The following is a 21125-nucleotide window of genomic DNA, read 5'->3' as shown; positions in this document are numbered from 1 at the left end:
ACGTGTACAGTTGGCATGGCTTCCGCTTCTTCAAATGCCACATTTGGATGGGCGTGGGGGTCTTGTGCTTGTGGATTTGGTGAATGCATCCCCACCAAGGCTGGTCGCAGAACGCATGTTAACCATAGAAAATACAGTCCATGTTGTAATAGTTATTCCGGTGCCAAGGAGCATTGCAGAATGCGGTTGCAGAGCAATCCAGCCATCTTCGAAGTAATCTACAAAGAAATCCAGGAACAAACAGGGGAATAGAACCAAAATTCTTCAGAAATAGAGTTGATTCATTTGTACTCTGTAGTTTTTATTTGAAACCATTAGATTGGTAAAAACAGTTGAAAGTGAATCTATCTTTTGTATTCTTTTCTTTTCTTGTGTTTTTATTTTCCTTCCCTTTTGGATGAGTAGAGTGTTGTATCTACTAGTTGTTGGTTTTTTCGAAAAACTTATCTACTAGTATAAACACATGTTTTTTAAAGCAGCGGATGCAAATGAGACAAAGGTGTTTGTGTAAATTTAGAGTGGCATTGTGGTTCTTTTTTCGTACGAAATTTTATGTTTGTGTTTGGCCTATATTTTTAGTTTGAGGGAAAAGGATGAGCTGATTTTTATGTTTGATTATGCCCTTGTTTTCTTGTACATCTGGGTTATGCAACATTTTATCTTTGAGTTTTGCTACGTGCACAGCTTATGTGCTCAAGGCTGGACACCCTAGGGGATTGATCATAAGCTTTCTTTTATTTGTACTCCAAATGCCTTCTTCTCTTACTACGAGCAAGAAAGCAGCAATACTCCGTACATGTTTTATCTCTCTAGTATGACAAACATGTTTTTACTTATCTGCATTGTCACTAAAGCTCCCAAATTAAATCATTGCACACAAAGAGAATGGACCTTCCACAAACCGCTGGAAATAATTCACAAAATGGTGCAGGACCCATGTTCCCTGAAGAATTGTTCACCATCAAATGACAAACAGTTTCCAACAGCAGTTTACTTGTCTTGGGAAAGTGTAAGGCCAACAACAGTTTACATGTCTATATATACTTTGATCTCAGGAAGGTTTGTTTTGATGATATAAAAGCAAAAATTGGTTCCGTTGATGTTGGTAATTAGAAATGTGTGGACTCAGCTTGCTTTAGCAACCATAAAATAATGTAGGCATGCAATGGTACCGATACAAATATACAACAGGACACGACACGATACGGATACGCCGACGTGACACGGATACAATCACACGTTATTGTCCGACACACTTGCCATTACGCATAAGAGTTCCATAAAAATTAATGAGAACTGTATACTCTATAGTAAACTCAAGTAGCCACTGCCTCGTTTCATATTTACACAACAAAATAACAAAGTTCAAGTGGGAACATTGCCCATCAGCACAAAAGAAAGAGTTCAAAAGCTTGAACTAGCCTAGTTACAGAAATCAAATCAAGATTTTTACTGGTTCCCTAATGTAGTACAAAGTTTTTTTCCCCACCAATTTTTGCTATGCTTCAACAAAACAAGTTCTTTGGGATATCGTGGCCTTGGTCTGTGAGCTTTCCAACTCCAACACCTACAAATAAGCTAAGCTTGTGAGCTTTCCAACTCCAACACCTGTAAATAAGATCAGCAAAAGAACCAGCACATTCAGACTAGTATCAGCAAAGAAAACCAACACCAAGCATAGAATGGAAGGCATTGGATCCATTCATCTTCAGTCTAGAATCCAAAACAATGCCAAAATCAAACTTATCCATAAAAAATCAGCGTTACAAGTGAAAGAGTCACAAGTCAGAAATTCAATATTTGTCCAATAGCTATGGCAACCACTTCTCACAGTCAGCTTTGGACAAGAAGGTGACTCGAAAAAAAACCAAACATGGCACATTCCTAACTTCAGGAAAATGTCATCCCATCCGAACTCCAAAAAGAATATGACTACATACATAAATCTACCTACGGCGCATACATATGTAAAATCGCAAAATTGTAAATCTCTCTCAGCATTTGTACTGGGAACCAAGTTCATCAATAGAGTTACAACTTTTGCCTCCATTTTCAGTGTCTAATACAAATGGCTACACCATTTACATAGCATTCAGATAATTTACAAAAGGAACCGAGCATCATTGCTTCTGGAAAAAAAATTTCTGGAAAAATTTTCAGCTTCTAAAATACCCATTCTCGAAAAAGATCCAAAAAAGAGATAACAAGCCTCAACAAATGGGTATTTTACAACTCTGTTATTTTTTTTTCCGAGTTACATTTTTTGGAAAAAAGAAGAAGATCCGTGGTGGTAGCTTCTAAAATACCCATCCTCGAAAGGAAAAAAAAAGATCCAACAAGAGATAACAAGCCTCAACAAATGGCGAGCAGACTCTCTGTCTGTCTGTTATTATTATTTTTTTCCTAGTTACATTTTCTGAAGAAAAAAAAATACAGAGATCGAGAGAGAGAGAGAGGAGAAGAGAAGAGAAGAGAAGTCACCCTCTAGTCGTTCCTCTTCTTCTTCGATCGATCTGTTCGTGTTAACTGAAAAAACCCAAATCGGACAAAACCCTAATCAGATTTCGAACGAGAGAGAGAGAGAGAGAGAGAGAGAGAGAGAGAGAGAGAGAGAGAGAGAGAGAGAGAGAGAGAGAGATACCTTCGTCGGTCGTCGATCGAATTGCCCTCAATCTCTCTCTCTCTCTCTCTCTCTCTCTCTCTCTCTCTCTCTCTCTCCGTTGGAAGCAGAATGAAAGCTTAAGCTGGGAAAAGAAAAGGATCCGCGTGTGGGGATCCGGTTGACCCGGTAACCATTTTACCCGACTCATGGGTAATTTTGACCTGCGAGCTCTACTTTAAAATCCCAGCCGTTGGATGAGATCCAACGGCTCAAAAAAGAAGTTCGCATTTTACAAAAATGCGGACGTCCCTACCAGATGGGAACTGTGTGTGTGTGTGTATGTATGTATGTATATATATATTGCAAAATTCTCATAAAATATATTTAGAACATATACAATATTCATACTGACCATATTTTTCATGGTTAATTTGTCATGAAAACAACAAACCAAAATCATGATTTCTCGGCGGAACTTGAAAACCCATAACATTCCAGGAAAATAGCCATTTTTTGAAACATGGTGGAATGACCATGTTATTATTTTTTGCAAAATGACCTTAAGAAATATTTTGGAACATACACAAAATTCAAACTGACCATGTTTTTCATGTTTAATTTATCATGAAAAACAATAAACCAAAATCATGATTTCTGGGTGAAACTTGAAAACTCATAACATTTCAGGAAAATAACATGAAAAACATGAATATAAAATGTTTTATTCATGAATATACACCACGAAAAAATATGAATATACAATGTTTCATTCATGAAAACTTAATAATATGAAAAATACATCATGTTTGAAACAAAAAACACCATGAAACGAAAAAGGTACAAAACTAAACGGAGCTAACCAGCAAAGATGTGGAACACCACTCCAGATCTTGGGCCGCTCTGTTTGCGATGCTACCTGAACCCATTTTTCTTTATCCCAAACTCATCGTTTCTAAACCCACCGATTCGAGTGGAGGCGAAGTTGAACGACAACGACAATGGAGTGTTGTTCGTCGGCATGGAGGGCGACGAAAGGAGGTCAACAGGGGGAGAAGGGGATCTATTCAAAGCTCCTGAAGCTATTATATATTGAAGAACTAGAGGTAGGCTTTGATCCTATGACAGCTGCCATTTCAATGATCTCATGCAAAAATGGACAAAATGGAAATGGTGTTTCAAATTTAGTAGGCTTTGATCCCATAATTACTGGATTTGGTTTATGGGGCAAACAAATTCCATTAATTATGGAATATAACGTCAATTACGGGATTTGATTTTTGGGATTAGCATCTCTAATAACGGTTAAGACCCTAGCTTTAAGATTTCATCCCAAATTATCTACTAATAATATATATATATATATATATATATAAGGGTAGTTCTGGAATTATTTTAAGATGGGGATGAAATCATAACTGTTTAAATTGCGTGGGATGAATTCTTACATAGCATGAATAAAGAGGATGAATATTTAAATATTCATAAAAAAGTAGTTATATCTTTAATAGTCCCTCCGTCCTAATTGACTAAATTTCTTATTTCATTATGATTCCGAATTAGTGAAAAAAATAGAAGATTGGATTGAGCACCTACACGATTGAGTTGATTTTTAGCGGGTCTACTTAATTTTTTTGTTAAATTATGGAATAGCTCGGATCATCCGTGCGAGACCCAAAGTTGGCCCCGCGTGCCCGTTGCTGGCTATGGTCTGTTTCCATTGCAGGGTTCGTCTTTAATAATTTTAGGTCAAAGAAAGATGTCTTTGCCCGCTTATGTTCAGGATCGTGTATTGGCTAAACTAAAAGGGTGGGCTAATTCCACTTTAAACCAAGCTGGGATGTATTGTAATCTTTTCCCTAACTATATTATGAAATGCTTTCTCTTGCCTAAGAGTTTTTGTCAGGGCTTATGTCGTGCTATTCAGAAATTTTGGTGGGGAAGTAAAGAAGGTGAGGGGAAAATTAACTGGGTTAGCTGGAGCAAACTTTGCGATAGCAAGGATAATGGTGGCCTGGGGTTTCGTGATCTGTATGCTTTTAATCTTGCGTTCTTAGCAAAACAGGGATGGCGTTTGCTCCAGGGGAATTCAAGCCTCTTTCAGAATTTTTTTAAAGGAAAGTATTATCCCAATTCTTCCTTTTGGGATGCACCTTGCCCAGGGACTGCATCATGGGCCGGCGTGGCGTAGTATTTTGGCGGGCAAACCGGTCCTTAAACGAGGATGGAGGTGGAGTGTTGGCAATGGTGACTCGATCAACATCTGGTCGGACCCGTGGTTACCATTTACGCTCTCTCCTTCAAGGTGCTGAGTAGACCACGGGTATCCAGCCTGATAGAGCATCAAGTTGTGAGGGTGTCGGACCTTATTGATGGGGCGTCCTGCTCTTGGAAAGAAGATTTTGTGAGGGAGATTTTCGAAGAAATTGATGTAGATGAGATTCTCTCAAACCCTATTAGCAATCAAGGGATACCAGACAAAGGGGTTTGGCATCATACGGCTGATGGTAATTTCACGGTGCGATCTGCATATTATGTTGCTAAATCACTCAATCTGGGAGGGCGGATTAAGGAGAAGGGGGAATCGAGCTCGGGTAGCGCCTGTAGGTTGAGATGGAGAGATGTATGGAAAATGCCGGCATCTAACAAAATTAAACACTTCATTTGGCGCTGCATGCATAATGCTATTGCGACTGGTAATAATCTCCATATAATGTAAGCAAATGGATGTCAACCCTTTTTGCCCGTTATGTCACAGAGAACGTGAGACAGTTGGAACATATGTTTTTTGGGGGAAAGGAGTCGAGAAAAGTTGGGGGGCTGGCGAATCAATTTTTTCAGTACTCTTCCGTACTGGATTTTGCGTCCTGGTGGATGTCATTTTCACAAGGCAAACAATCTAATTAAGGAATATCATACCAGCCTGGAGACTCCAAGCTTTAGCGGCTTAATTACTTGTGTTGGTTTATCTGGAAGGGGAGGAATTCTTTTGGCTTCGAAAAACAGCACTGGGATCCGACTGTGATTTTTGAGATGGCTCATGGAACTTGGGAGCTAGGAGTCGTTCCTCTCTGTCTTGGAAAGCAAGGATGAGGGGAAGCATTGTATTTTGCCGACTGAAATTCAAACATGGAAACCTCGATCCTTCTAATGCGATTATAAAGCTTAATGTGGATGGGGCCATCAACAAAGGTACTGGTGTATATGGTATGGGCATGGTAGCTCGCAACTCGATCGGACGGATCAGTGGTTGGTGTGGGATTTCGATTGGTGTGCCATTGTTGGTACGGTACTTGAATATCTCACAAGGTGGAGATTTGTAGTTTTTTGGCTCGTTTTGGACTTCTTGGCCCCCATGGTCCAGACCAAGGCCTTGGTGGTCCGGACCAGCGCTTGTATGCGTTTTCTGGAGTGATTTGTTTTTTTGTCCGGACCAGTGCATACCGTGGTTCGGACCATGACGACAAGGCAATGCATTCTGGAATCTCAGTCCGGACCACGGCATGCGGTGGTCCGGATCAGCGTGCGCGTTTTAGCCGATTTTGGTTATATTATGGACTTCCTAAAGATTGGTTTTGAAGTTTCATTTTTGGTTTTGGACTCTATATGCAATGAAAATATAATTTGGCAAGGATTCTGACTTTAGAAAGCAATCTGTGTCTATAAATATAGCTTTGCTCTCTCATTAGGGTATGGACTTCTTGAGTGAATCCCTCTGAGAGGCTCCTAGGGGGTCTCATCTGTAGAACCTTAGGGTTCATCTGTTCGATCTTCATCTGCATCTGGTTGCCCTTTCTATGGTGGGTTATGTAGGCCTCCGGCCATCTAGAAGATGATCTGTTTCTACGATTCTTTCTGGTTGAAACTGCAGGGTTTCGTAAGAGTCATCTATTTTTGTGTGACATCTGGTCACGTCTGTGGAACAACGTTTCGTCCGTGTCTCTTGGTTAAAAACCCTAGGGGTTTTGTGAGACTTAATAAGAGAGAATCTGTATTTTGTGAGAGATTTCAATCGGGCTTCCTATTTGATGAGAGAACTTGTATTTTGGGATTGGTGAGAGTCTCTTTGTGAGGGCTTTGTTTGTTCGTCACCATTGTAGTTCTTTAGAGTATCGTTCTTTTCACATAGTGGAATCGTCTCTCGTTCGCTTGCCCGTGGAGTAGGTTTACAACCGTAAACCAAACCACGTATATCCTGGTCTCTCTTATTTGGTTTTTTTTATTTGGTTTGGTTTCTCCGTTGATTTTTCGCATATGTTTGGTTTGGTTATTTTCCCAATATCATGAACATCAATAATAGTCGGGTTGCAGTTGGGTCCTTCAATGCCCGCCGCACAACAGTTGGGGCTGTTCTTCAATCTGTGAATGGCCAATGCTCGATCTCCAAGGGTCGTTGAAGCACTAGGATTCAGATTTGCATTGTTAGAAGCCTGAAACCATAATTTCATGCGGGTAGCGGTGGATAGGGCTATAAACGAACCGAATCGAGCCGAACTCTATTAAGTTCGGCTCAAATTCGTTAAGGTATTAGTCTAGCTTGAATTTGGCTCGAGTTCGATTCGAGACTGAACAACTTGGCTAGAGTTCAGCTCGTTAAAATTTTTCAAAACTCGGATTCAATTCGGTTGGGTTCGTGTTCAGTTCATACGAAATGAGCCTAGAATTGAGGTTCATGTTCAGTTCATTTAGCAAATGAATCGAACTTGAACGAGCTCTTGCCAAACCGAGCCTCGAACAGTTCACGAACGGCTCAATTCATTTATAGCCCTAGCGGTGGAGGGTGATGCGCAACAAGTGATTCAAGCTATCAATGGCGATAAGACATTTGCGGGTTGTGATTCTATTATCCAAGATTGCATTAAACTTACATCTCAATTTTCTTTATGTGTTATTTCGCATGTAAAACGTGATTATGATAGGATCGCTCATTCGTTGGCAAAGCGTTCCCTATTAAGGGTTGGGATCAATGGTGGAGCCATTAAGGGGTGGGGGGTGGCCAAGGCCCCCCTCGGTTTTTTTTTTTTTTTTTTGAGTTGTTCATGTGAATTTTTTTTAACAAAATAAATCTTATTCTACTAGTACTAATTTAGGAGAAAGGGGATGAAGTTGGTGGGGTTTGAATCCTCACCGAGTGTAAGGAGTATTGTGTGTTCATTATTTGGCTGTTACTCAATTTGCCAAATGTGAAGTTGAATAACGCTCTCATAGTCATTTAAAATTTTTCTTCTTAAAAAGAAAACAAAAAACACCAGGTCTTTAGAGTTTCATTTAAAATTTTGATTGTTAAAACCTTCTTTTAGCATACTTAATTAAATTTCAAACTCTATTTTAATATATTTTTGTCAAAAATTTTCCTTCTCTTAGTTCGACCCCTCCTGAGTGGAGGTCCTAGCTCCGCCACTAATTGGGATGGAGAGTTGGTGGGATCATGTTCCCCATTGGCTCTCAATCTTTATCATGTTCCCCATTGGCTCTCAATCCTTACTCTTAGTTCGGCTCCTCCCGAGTAGAGATCCTGACTTCGCCGCTGGTTGGGATGGAAAGTTGGTGCGATCATATTCCCCATTGACTCTCAATCCTTACTCTTGAGGATTGCCGGGCCTCTAGCTAGCCCCTCTTTGAGTTCGTAATAAAAATCCTCTTTCATGTGTAAAAATAAAAGGAAATTGAAATTTACACTCCCTTTTTTCACATTTACACTCCTTTTTTTGTCTTCTAGCAAAAAAATTACATACACTTTCAACACGAAAATCTAAAAAATGGAGTATAGATGTGAAAAAAGGGAGTGTAGATTTCAATTTCCAAAATAAAAATTCTCTTTCATGTGTAAATAAAATAAAATAAAATATTGGATGGGATTGAAAGTTGAAACCCACTTCATCGTCATCCTAGGGATTATTCAAGAAGTGTGTACTTCCATCTAACGATTCTAAGGTGTTCCATTTTTTTAAAAAGTATTTTTTTTTAAATAAAGATAATTTTAAACTCAAATATAATGAAAATGAAAGATATTTTTTCATTTTTTTGCACCGTTTAAAAGATCTTAATGAGATCTAGGAAATAAGATTCATATTTGTAAAAAAATTATTTATATAAACACATGATTTTTGAGCTTGAAATTGTATTTTTTTTCAAAAAGTTCTTTTTTCCAAATGGCCCCTAACCATCTCCTCCGACAAACTTCATCGTCATCCTAGGGATTGAAACCCACTTGCACCCGTGTCAACGTGTCAAAACTCAAAAAGAGAATCTCCTTTTATTTTTTTTTGCATAAAAACAGCAGAGCTACGCCAAGTTATGAAAAAAAAAAACAATTAAAACCAAAAGGAATTGGTATGATAAATGAAAAATATCCATTAATAGGTCAATAAATGGGTAATGAACGGCTCACTAATTTAAGCCCTTTTTTACTTTTTCATAGACCAATTTATACATACTTTTTATGTATCCTAACATTTTCCAAAGCTATGCCAAGTTGCCCACACATATCCCAATTTCACGAATCTTTCTTTGTCAGCATCAGCATCCCAAGGTTTGGTGCCACGGTCCGAATAAAGTGTACCCTACAACCGCATGCGAGGTCCATTTTTAGGTTCTTAGGCAAAAAGTTTACGTCCACGGCAATTCAATCACAACATCAACCACAATCTCTTACATACGTATGAGATTCACAATTCTCATACGAATAATTCAAATTGTTCAATAATTTGATCATTACTTTATGATTGGTGCGGTAAACTATATTAACTAAATTGAATATGTGTAAGTATTTGATTAAATTTTTAAATTTTTTATTCAAGATCCTTGTAGGGCCTCTCAAAATATTATTTTAAAATTAGTAAATAATTTAAATTATTTGTGTGAGACTTAAAAATAGCCCCACATACGGTTATACATTTTCAGTACCCTTTATTCGGTACCCCTATCAATTTCGTTGGTGCCATGATGATCACCTGTATATGTACGTTCTGGGTTTGCTTGGTATAACACTGTATTCTCTTTTTTTTCTTTTCTTTTTTGAGTAAATACTACTTGAGTATTTACTCTGCTACTGGAGATTGAATCTGTGATGACAACTTTATAAATACACACCCTTTTCTTTTCTTTATTTACTCTGCTCTTTTCTTTTCTTTTCTTTCTTTTACAAATGCACACCCTTTTTGTCGTCTTGCAAAGTGAATTTACAACGTTGTTGTCCTTCTGAGTGTGAAAGAGCATATAAATAAAAGGTTAATCTCGTAAATTAACATGCAAAGTGTGAAAAAAATATTAGATTGTTAATCATCAATTCATTTAAAAGCTTAAGGTTCTGAAGAGAGGTGTAACAAGATTATTTATATTTTCAGCAAGCTTCTTTACATGTAGTCAGACTCTCCTCCATAAGCGGGTTGAACAAGTGTAAATTTTAATCATTAGATAGGCGGTGAGATTCGAATACATGATGATCAATTATCTGCTCTGATACCATATTAGATTGTTAACCACTCAATGCGGAGTATTTACCACTAAAGTGATGCAGGGTGCCATATGAACTACGGAATAATTGTGCAACAAAGATGGACAAAAACTGTAAAGTTAGAGAAAACGCTCTCTAGACTCTTTTAATTTCAATATTATTCAACAAACAACTTATTATATAGGAAGAGAAACCCTAACCCTAATTGATTCATCTCAAAACGAAAGCCGAATCAATTAATAACGAAAATTACAAAAAAATGAAAAAATTCAGAATAATAGAAAAACTGAAAAATAGAGAAAATTCAAAGACTTCTCCGAAAAAAATGACTTTATTCGGATTTTCTTTGCCCAATTTATAAGCAAGTCAAATCTTTCCTTAAACGGCAAATTTGGGCTTTCGGAATCCTAAACGGTCGTGAACGACTAAAAAACACACGGCACATAGCCAAAGGCAATATGTTTTGACTGTTGGGTCGTTTCAGATCAAACCCATAAGGGCTCGTCGCATAACTCCACAGTCACGTATTTATTATTATGCTATCTGCATCATAAAGTGATTTTTTAGGTACTATACACAAAAAAGTGATTTGTGTACAATAGAAAAATTCTAGAGAGAGATATAACTTTATTACAGTATTTATATTCCCAACAAAAGGAGTGTAGAAATAACAAAAAAAAAGTGTGAAAATTACTATGAAATCACAAATGATAGTTCACTTGTTTTTTAAGAGAGAAAATTTGTTCCACGGCGGTGGAGGCAACATTGTGCGTTTATTTTTATAATCTGAACCATTTATTTATTTTTAACAATCTGAACCATTCATCTTGTAAGGCTAGCAGAGTAAAATATTCAGAAAATCAACTTGATCAAATATCGATAGACATATCAAAAGTTAAATTCCAGTTTATAAAATGGAGTCTGATTCTGTCACGGTGAAATTGCCATTCATTTCATAAACCAGAATTCAAATTTTAATACAACTATTGATGTCTGATCAAGCTCATTTTAAGTGAATCGATAATTCTGCGTGCCTTACAAGATGAACGGTTAAGTTAGAAAGAACCCACACTACTACAATAAACTATAAAGATCACAGTTATTGACCGTGATTGTAAGTTTTCCATCACGCTCGTGCTACCGTGATGGATCTGGATGTGATTGTAAGTCACTCTCTTTTATCACGGTTATAAACTGTGATTGAAAGACAAACAATCAAGGCCAAAAAGTGTGATCGTTTCTCTTTTATCATAGTTATAAGCCGCGATTGTTTCTCTTGGACGTGATCATTTCTCTTTTCTGGATATGATTGTATGTCACTTTAAATCACGGTCTATAACCGTGATTGAAAGTTCAAAATGATCACACCATCATAAACTAATATGGAAAATAATTGCCCGTGATCTTTTCTTTGTATCTACTAGGCCATCTTTTTTTGTCATTACCAAGTTTCGAACCCGTGCACCCTTAGTTGATTTTCCAAGCCCTTACCACTAAGTTAGTCAAGAACTTCTGTTACATTAGGAAAACAAAAATATTTATATTTACTTTCTAAAGTGAAAAAAACTTTTTTTTCCCTTAAAATTTGCTAATTTTTTTGAAATGCAATTAACATGATATTAAAATATATTAAAATACATATATAAACATTGTTAAAAAATTTTAAAAATATGAAAACTGATCTTTTGCCAATCAAAATTAGTTGTTGGTTACCAAAAGATTTTATTGGGGTGAAAAATTTAGTTGTAGCTAGTAAATTTAGTAGTGTGCGCTTATCTCTCTCTCTCTCTCTCTCTCTCTCTCTCTATCTCTCTCTCTTTGGGTGTGAAGATGAAGATGAAACGTAAAGATTTTTTGGGATAGGCGTAATTAGGGCTTATTTTTTTACCTTTTGTAAAAAAGAAAAAAAGAACTTTTTAAATTTCTTAAACGACGTCGTTTTTCTTACATAACTTTCAAAATCTGCCTAAATTAGTATCAACCCGCCCATGTGAAAATTCAGACTGCGCGCCTAAATAGGTAGGTTTTTTATCTCGCCGCAAAAGTGAGATCATTTATCTCACTTTTTTTATTGCGCCAAAGTTTTTTATCACGCTACAAGGTTGAGGTCATTTCTCTTTTATCATGCCACAAGAAAGCGAGATTTTTTATCTCATTATTTTCTGCCCTAAAACCTTTTATCACGCCACAAGGGTGAGGTTTTTTCTCTTTTTCATCACGCCACGAGGGTAAGGTCTTTTCTCTTTTATCTCTCCATAAGAGCGAGATCTTTTATTTCATTTTTTCCGCCCTAAAATCTTTTATCACACTGCAAGGGTGAGGTTGTTTTTTTTTTATCTCGCTGCAAGAGCGAGGTCTTTTATTTCGCGCTAAAACCCACTTTTTATCTCAGCTTTGAACTTAAACTGAGATAAAAAAATTTAAGCACCACTTTTTATCACGCTTTTACTGAAAACCGTGATCATTGTGAATCTCCTTAGTGTGACGCATATCTATTATTGTAGTAGTGCCATTATAACGATGGTGGAAAACCCACCGCTTTTGCCGCGGGTTGAAGAATTTAATCTTGTTTTTTAAACTTGCAAGTTGCATCAAACCACGAAAGCACAACGTGCTGCATGATTCCCATAATAATGGAGAAGAGAAATGCGAAAGAAAACCAGAAGGCAAACGAGATAAATACAATCGCTCACAGTCCTAAATGAAAGGACAAAATAGTAGTGTTTTTCTCTCAATTCCTTATCCTTCGTATTTCGCAGAACAGAATCATGAATTACAACAAGAAACAAACAATATTGCCGTAAATACACCAATAAATGCTAAGCTAACCTTGCCATGGTGTTTGGTTCTGGGTCAACTTCTCATACGAAGAAGAGGAAGAGCTCATGTGGTCAAACCCAGACATGTTTGGAAAAGAGGGCGCCCTGAGACCCAAAAAGTCTCTAGTCAAACCATCATTGCCACCGCTACCGTTACCGCTACTGCCGCCGCCCATTTTATGATTCAACATCCCATTCATCAAAGCCTCTTCAAAAGATGAAGATGACCCATGAAACCCACTTCCTCCACAAGTCAAAGAAGAAGAAGAACAAGAAGTCTTCATCATAGAAGTAGCAGTAGTAGTTGCACCAACTTGTTCCATGCAACCGGAGGTACTGAGAACAAACCCTCTTTCCCCCAGGCCTCCTCCTCTCTCTTCACGTGTGGAGGGAACAAAACCCAGACAAGAGCCAGCTGCAGAAGATGCCAAAGATGCACCAGCGACAGCAGAGCAGAACCCCCTAGTCCATGCGGTTGATGGTGCAGTAGGAGTAGTAGTAGTACTCATCATCATGTGAGCTGCTTGGTGGGGTCTACTGATCAGAATGCTGTCATGATCTGATGATGGATCTGAAGGGTTGCTAATTTTGACACCCATTTGAGCTGCTTTTTGCAGCAGTGCTGTGGCTGACATGTGGGGTGGAAGTAGAGGAGGTTGAAATGAGGGAACAAGTGATGGTGGGGTACGGGTAGAAGTAGAGCTAGGGTTAGGGTTTTGATGATTGTGCATGTGGTTGAATGTTGAGTGGTGGTGGTGGTGGTGTACTGAGTCTACCCTTGGAGGGGAGAATAAATGGGTGGATAGGTCCACAGGGTTTGGATTGGTTAGCCATGGAGGAAGAAGATGTGGACTACTAGTGATTAGGTTGAAGCTATTTTGGTACTCTGGTTCTGTTTTGAGTTGGAAGAAGTTGTTGTTGTGAAGGTTGAAATTGTTGTGGGAGGAGAGAATGGGGTTTGGTGTGCTGATGGCTAGATTTGTTGTTCCTCTTGCAGTAGTTGTTTCTTGTGCTAAAGCATCACAAAAGGCTCTGTGGGTGATGAAACTGTCCCTCCTGTTTCACCATTAATAAAAGCATGAGAAAGAAACAAGAAAGGAACCCAAAAGTACCTGCCTTGAACAGTAGTAAAAGTACTCTCTCTCACACACTCTTTTTTTTTTTTTTTTTGGCTTTTTCATTCTTTAATTTTCTGTCAATAACTAAAGCGAAATGTTATGAAACATGAATACTTTCCATGAAACGCAACATGAAACTGAAATAGACGGCTGAGATCATTTCACACAAATCACAGTCGTTTATTTCAATTTCATGTTAAGTTTCGCGGAAAGTGTTTTTTCCTATTACTCTTCATAACTAAAGGCAAAGTTAACTTGTTCACTTGAGGTTAATTTCCAAAATCATTCCCTCTCTCAACTCGGTTTTCAATAAATTTTATTTTTACTTATTACTCTATTCTCTTTATTTATCTCTCTTCAATTATTATTCCAAAAATCTTCCTCAAAATTTTTGATCCAGAGATGCTGCAAGGCGGGCTGCCCTAAAGCCATGTAGTGCGGCCAATCTAGCCGGATGGACGACTGAGATTTTAATTCAAGCAATGAACAGTTCAGATAAATAGGAACTCGAATTAAATTTGAGTCGTTCATAATGAAATGGACAGCTGGATCGACTACACTATAACACTATAGTACGATTGTGCACTAGAGGAAACCCCAATCCCAAAATTTCTACAAAACAATCTCCAAAGTAATAATTTTTGAATAGTAGACGCGGTCTAATCAATCAAATTTCTTTTTGGTAGAACTTACACTTGAAAGATAACTCCAACAACTGTCCCGAGAAATAATCCTTACATTTCAACCTATCTTTCTTCTCTCTCACCCTCATCCTCATGCACACTCTCACGCTCACTGCACTTCCCATATATCACCACAAGAGGGTTCCCTTGGTGTTTCAGAATCAATTTTTCATACTCCCTCTGTCTCAAATTCTTTGTCCGGTTCGCAAAACGGGGTGTTAAAAATAATATAATTTTTTCAAAAAAAAATTCAAACTTTTTTCACAAATTAAAAATACTCATTGATATCTAGTAAGTTGTTGAAAAACTTTTGATTTTTTCTTACAAAAATTGTATTATTTTTAACACTCTGTTTTGTGGACCAAACAAAGAAATTGGGACGGAGGGAGTAATAAACTTTTGAAAACTCATCTGGTTATAATAATCTTAAACCACAAAAAGCACCAAGATACAATGGGAGCATAGAGATTAAACTTTCAATTAATCCATGCCAAATTCCCAACTAATCAACCTTCTTATTTTTTCTAAATTTACTTTTTAAAAAGTTGCTTTCCATCTAGTTGTACCCCTTGGCAGTGTGGGATTCAAGCCTGTGGAGAGACGTCGAACACCCTTAAATTGTTAACCGGCTAGCTAATTGATCTCCTCTACATACTCGATCTCCACTGCTGTACATAATATTGGCAAAAGGATAAATAAAATTACCTTGAGAAAAGGGTACCACAATCACATCTATACTCTCTGGTGCCACAAATCTTGGAATGGGTTTTCCAATCCGACTGAACAGCATATCTCTTTGAGCACTTTTCACACTTCCATTTCTTCTCCCCATGCTTTCTGAAAAAGTGCTTCTTGACCCCAGTCAAGTCCCCAAGTGCCCTTGATGGGTCATGGTGCACACATGTGGGCTCTGGGCATATATAAACCTTCCTCTTCACTACCTCCTTGTTTGATCTTTGCTTCAATTTCCATGGCAAATTATGCCCTCTTCTGTGCAACTGGAGGTTTTGATCTCTTTGGAAACCTTTGTTGCAAATCTCACATAGGAATCTGTTGGTTGTTATTAGGGTTTTAGGGGATAAAGCCACCACTTCTGCATCTGGGTCTAGTCCAGTTAACCAAGAAAAGTTGAAGTTAATTAACCCAAATTAAGAAATTCAAAGAAAATTAATTGAAAATCAATCATCAATGAAGAAAAGTACCTGTTTTTTATTTTACGAGACAGATCATTCTTTCACAATATATTGCCTTTAATTTTAAAAATAAAATAAGTACTTATTTCTCTTAGTAGGACGAGGCCTAATTTTTAGAAGATTTTGAATTATGAGAATTTTGGACGATGTCAGGTGAAACCCAAGACAAACGAATTAAAACCAAGATCAGGAAAAGTTAAACATAAATTCAAGAAACTTGAAAGGAGTTGAAAAAAATCTTACCTAATCATCAATTAAGAAAGGAAAATGTTTTTCGTACAACATTTATTTATTTATTTATTTTTATAGAATTCCTGACCAGAACGATGTCGGTGATACCCAAGACAAATGAATTACAACCAAGATGAAGAAATTGGTGAGAATTGAAAGTAGTTGAAGGGATAATGATTTCTAATCGTGAACTAAGAAAGGGGAATGACGTTCATATGGAACTTTTGGACATAATTCTTGACCAGAATGGCCTTCTCCAACTCAAGGGAATTTAATTAAAGCCCAAAATGAATAAATTCAAGAAAACTGAAATTAAAGCACTTGAAGAATGGAAATTCGTTAATCATCCTTTTAGAAATGAATTGATCGATATTCTTAAAAATTATTCTAACGAAATTCTAAAATAGGACGATGTGTTGGCCGGTCACATTCCTAAAACTTCTAAGCCGCGTAGTTTAATACGTAAAATGCTTTGAAACATTAAAATCAAGGCTTGACACATCCTTCTGTATCGGTCTTAATTCCGTGTTAATTTCTTCAAGAATATATTTATACATATATATAGAGGACAGTGATAAATTATGTATACAGTTTGGTTAATGAATTACCTGGATTGCCTGGGAGATTCCTCTTCTTCTTGGGAGGTGGTAGTTGATTTGGTGATATTGCAAAAGGTGGTTGTTGTGAGTACAAAGTACTAGCACCAGCTACTAATTCATTTCTGCTAGTTGAAGATATGCTTACAGCTTCATTTGATACCCCAGATGTCAATTGTGACATGTTGTCTTCTAATATCATCACACCATTCATCATCATCTCTCTATCTCTCTCTCTCTCTCTCTCTCTCTCTCTCTTGATATGAGGACAGAAACAAACTCCAAGATTCACTATTCACGAGCCATCAGAAATCAACCCTTTTTCAAAATCTTGACTCATCAGTGGTGCAGCATGTGAGCATGTCCACTAGCTAGATCTAAAGGCAAAAAACCCTAATTTTGGGTACACCAACGAAAAGAGAAAACAGATGATACCTATTAAGGAAACATATTTAAAGCTTCTCTCTCTCTCTCTCTCTCTCTCTCTCTCTCTCTCCCTGGGAGTACTGGCCTCTGTTGATGATGCAAAAATTAATATTCCTCTTCACCTTTATGCCAAACCCTAGAGAAGTACTTAAAGATAATAAATAAATAAATAAAAACAAGAATGAAGGGTAAAAAAGACAACAAAAAGGGCAAAAGTAGTAGTATAAATTTCTAAAGAGACTCCAAACCTTTAAGTCTTACCAATCAGCTGCTTCAAGTTTGAAAGCAAAGAATTGTTTTGATAATTCTAAACGCCAAACCAATTCAGGAAAATCCACACACATAAGTACAAGGAAACCTAGCAAACAAACCAAGTTCCTATGAGGTAAACAGAACTATGAAACATATGAGAGAGAGAGAGAGAGAGAGAGAGAGAGAGAGGTTGTGGATGAGAAGGGACACCCCATCAGAACTATCGGCCAACCCAACAAGCATTGTTTTCTGACGTTAGACTTTGTCTTTTCCTTTGGTCTCTTCTCTCAGTCTTGGAATTATTACCTATTTCATGGTTGTATTTGCTTTATGAATGTTATTGTCTTTTCAAGGAAAATGGTACTCTTTTACTCATTTGCTTATTCACACCACCTTTTGGCTTTTCCTTTCCATCAGATAAAAAATAAAGCAACCAAAGTGAAAAGGGAAAAATGTGAGATTCTTTTACATGCTACAAGGAGAGAGAGAGAGAATGAATGATCTCCAAAAGAAAAAAAAATGATTAGGAGTTGATTAATAGCTCATATAGCCTTTTTCGCGAGAGATTATTCAGTGTTTTTGGAGTAATGCTTAAGAGTCCTCCTCACACACATTAGTATGAGCAGCGTTCTAAAAGTCAGCCTCCCAGGCGTTGAACTAGGAGGCAAGGCAATTAGTCGGTTGCTAGGTGGATTAGGCGGTGACTAATCGGTTGAGCGAGATTAGGCTATTAGGCGGGATTAATCGGAGAAGTAGACAGCTAGGCAGGATTAATTGGGGAATTAGGCCGCTAGTTGAGATTAATCATGGGTTAAGTGCGTAGTTTTAATAACCTAAGGGGTTAAATGTTGTGGTAATATATCTACACTATACAATATAAATGACGTATATCTAAACCTAAATTAATATAAATACGTATACATCTACAATATACAAAATAAAGCAAAATTAGGTCTATAGAGGTGCTGTTTCTAGTGAAATTATGGGACCCGGGGGCTCTGCTGCCCCGGAGGCGCAGTAGCCCCTGCCCACACCCACAAAACGGCAACGTTTTGATTAAATAAAAAATTCCAACCACCAATTTGCAATCTTATGAAGCAGAAACGTGATTATGAGAGCTTTAGAGACAAAATTTGATTATGTCTCTTTAGAATAATATGATCAGAATAGTAAGATCTTCACACCCGTTCAAACAGATTAAAAATTGGACCACTTAATTTTTTAACCATATTTTTTAATATATAAACGGTCTAAAAAAATTAGTGCTCAAATTTTCACCCCATTTAAATCGGTGCAAAGATCTTATTATTCTTATCCTATTATTCTGAAGGGTCGTAATTCATTTTTATCTCTAAGGCTCTCATAATCACATTTCTGCTCCATATGGTCCTTAATAAAGAATATATACTTAATATGAAAGCCCTAGAGATAAAAATGAATTACGACCCTTCCGAATAATAGGATAAGAAAAATAAAGTCTTTGCACCGATTTAAATGGGGTGAAAATTTGAGCACTAATTTTTTGAGACCGTTTATATATTAAAAAATATAGTTAAAAAATTAAGTGGTCCAATTTTTAATCTGTTTGAACGGGTGTGAAGATTTTACTATTTTGATCATATTATTCTAAAGAGACATAATCAAATTTTGTCTCTAAAGTTCTCATAATCACGTTTCTGCTTCATAGGATTGCAAATTGGTGGTTGAAATTTTTTATTTAATCAAAACGTTGCCGTTTTGTGGGTGTGGGCAGGGGCTGCTGCGCCCTCGGGACAGCAAAGCCCTCGGGTCCGAAATTATGAGTATATAGGTTCTATTTCGTCTATTTGGATATTATTTAATACTCCCTTCATTCCTAATTGTTAGTGCAATTTTCTTTTTCGGGATTTTCCAAAATGTTGATTCTTTCGTTAAATTAAAAATAGAAATTCGATGATTTTTCAAAAGTGTCTCTCATGAGTGAATAAAAGGGTTGTAAAGAAGGTACTACAATTTAGGAGTAATGGTGGAGATAATGTACCTTATATATACCATCCCTCTATCATGCAATGCAATACCATCTTAGGGACCTTTTAAATTTTTACAGTTCATAAATTAGCAAATTTAAGTTGTTTATTTTCCAAAAAAATACTAGTAAGTTGTTTTACCCTGCAGTGATTTATTCTACCATCTCACTAATTTAAAACCATTTTTCATCCTCCTCCTTTATTAATAAAAACATTGTGATAGGTTCCATTGACAAAATATTAATTACTATCATTATTACAAACTTACGAAAAAAAACGTATGGATACGCAGAAGAACAAAATAAGGCTCATGTTAGAAAACTTGGATGTTGAAGCCCACGTTAGCACTATGCCTTTTTTTGAACAGCAAAGTTTTTTTTTTGAAAGGCAAAAATGATTTGAACAGCGAAGTTAGCACTATTCCAGGTGCTGCTGCTTTTTATTCTTGACTATGTTTTCCAAAACCACTATATAAGATTTTTTCAATCTCATTTTAAATGAACTCCATTTACATATATTAATTACTTTTGCAAGAAATAAGTTTCAAAAACTGGACCTTAATTTTAAATTTTTTTAAAACCCTTGTCTGATTGATTAACCAGATTACTTTTGTTGAACTAATCAAAGTTTGTTCCTTGCAACCAATGGGTTCTAACTAGGGCTGCAAACGAGCCGAGCCGAGCCGAGTTTTAGAGTGTTCGAGCTCGGCTCGGCAAAAATTTAGTTGGCTCGAGCTCGGCTCGAGCTCGTGACGAGCTGCAGAACTCGAGCTCGAGCTCGGCTCGATAGGTATTTACGGAGCTCGAGCTCGGCTCGTTTATGAAACAAATATATATAAATATATATATAAATAAATATAAATATGTAAATATATATATATATATATATATATATATATATATATATTATATAATCGAGCTCGCGAGCCAATTCGAGCCGAGTTTCGACTAGCTCGAGCTCGGCTCGTTTATGAAACGAGCCCAGGACTCGAGCTCGAGCTCGGCTCGTTTTTGTCTTGAACCGAGCCGAGCCGAGCCGTTATCGAGCCGAGTTCCGAGCCGCTCGCGAGCGGCTCGGATCGTTTGCAGCCCTAGTTCTAACCCAGTTGGCATCTTTTGATTCTCCCTACGTGGGAACCAGGGTTCGACCTCGGTCGTGAGCTTTTGGAATTTGGGATTATAAATAGCCACTAAAATCTCTTGTTGATCAACCTACGAATACTCTACTAACCTTGCTGTTGGTGTATTCAATATATTGGAAAAAAAAAGTGTGATCCTTAGTGTGGGCCCTTAGAATTTTATTTGATTCGGCCTTTGAATTCCTTCTTGGACAGCAAAGCACCGGTTGCCTATGAACCTTCCGGATCACAACCACGTCAAAGGGCCCATTCTGGTAAGAGGAAGCTCCCTACCAAAGATCAACATGGCCCGCTCCAGATTTTCAAATAAATACTTAAAGATCTTATTTAAATTTATCAAATAAGATTTATATTATATATTTTTTAATTTTAGTAAGTCTATCATTTTTAAATTTGAAAATTGTAAATAAATACTTATTTTTTAAGTGGAGAGCCCATTGTGGTCCACATTCTAAAAAAGTACTTATTTGGAAAAAAAATAGCTTATTTTTTAAATTAAATGTGATGTATTGTGAGAGAGTGATATGTCTTGAAAAACGAGAATAAGTACTTATTTTTTAAGAAGAGAATGTGGAATGGGGCCATTGTACGTTAGGAAATTAATTTGA

General features: G+C 37.0%; 1 protein-coding gene across 1 annotated transcript; it reads right to left on the bottom strand.

The window, feature by feature from the left end:
* Positions 1 to 12702: 12702 nt before the first annotated feature.
* LOC131306706 (protein indeterminate-domain 7-like) lies at positions 12703 to 17560 on the bottom strand. Its single transcript, XM_058333110.1, has 3 exons — positions 16708 to 17560; positions 15381 to 15780; positions 12703 to 13930 (listed from the first exon to the last, which is right to left on the bottom strand). The coding sequence occupies exons 1-3, from the start codon at positions 16913 to 16915 to the stop codon at positions 12880 to 12882; spliced, it is 1659 nt and encodes a 552-aa protein (XP_058189093.1). The 5' UTR covers positions 16916 to 17560; the 3' UTR covers positions 12703 to 12879.
* Positions 17561 to 21125: the final 3565 nt, after the last annotated feature.

Source organism: Rhododendron vialii, chromosome 11a (genome assembly GCF_030253575.1).
Source record: "Rhododendron vialii isolate Sample 1 chromosome 11a, ASM3025357v1".
Classification (NCBI taxonomy): domain Eukaryota; kingdom Viridiplantae; phylum Streptophyta; class Magnoliopsida; order Ericales; family Ericaceae; genus Rhododendron; species Rhododendron vialii.
This window is presented reverse-complemented; position numbering and strand designations above follow the sequence as displayed.

Excerpts from the sequence above, each read along its gene's own strand:
- LOC131306706 (XM_058333110.1), bottom strand. The coding sequence starts at position 16,915 with ATGATGATGAATGGTGTGATGATATTAGAAGACAACATGTCACAATTG. Across the intron at positions 15,781-16,707 it reads GAATCTCCCAGGCAATCCAG|ACCCAGATGCAGAAGTGGTG; the intron begins GTAATTCATTAA and ends TAACTGGACTAG. Across the intron at positions 13,931-15,380 it reads TGTGGTACCCTTTTCTCAAG|GAGGGACAGTTTCATCACCC; the intron begins GTAATTTTATTT and ends ATGGTGAAACAG.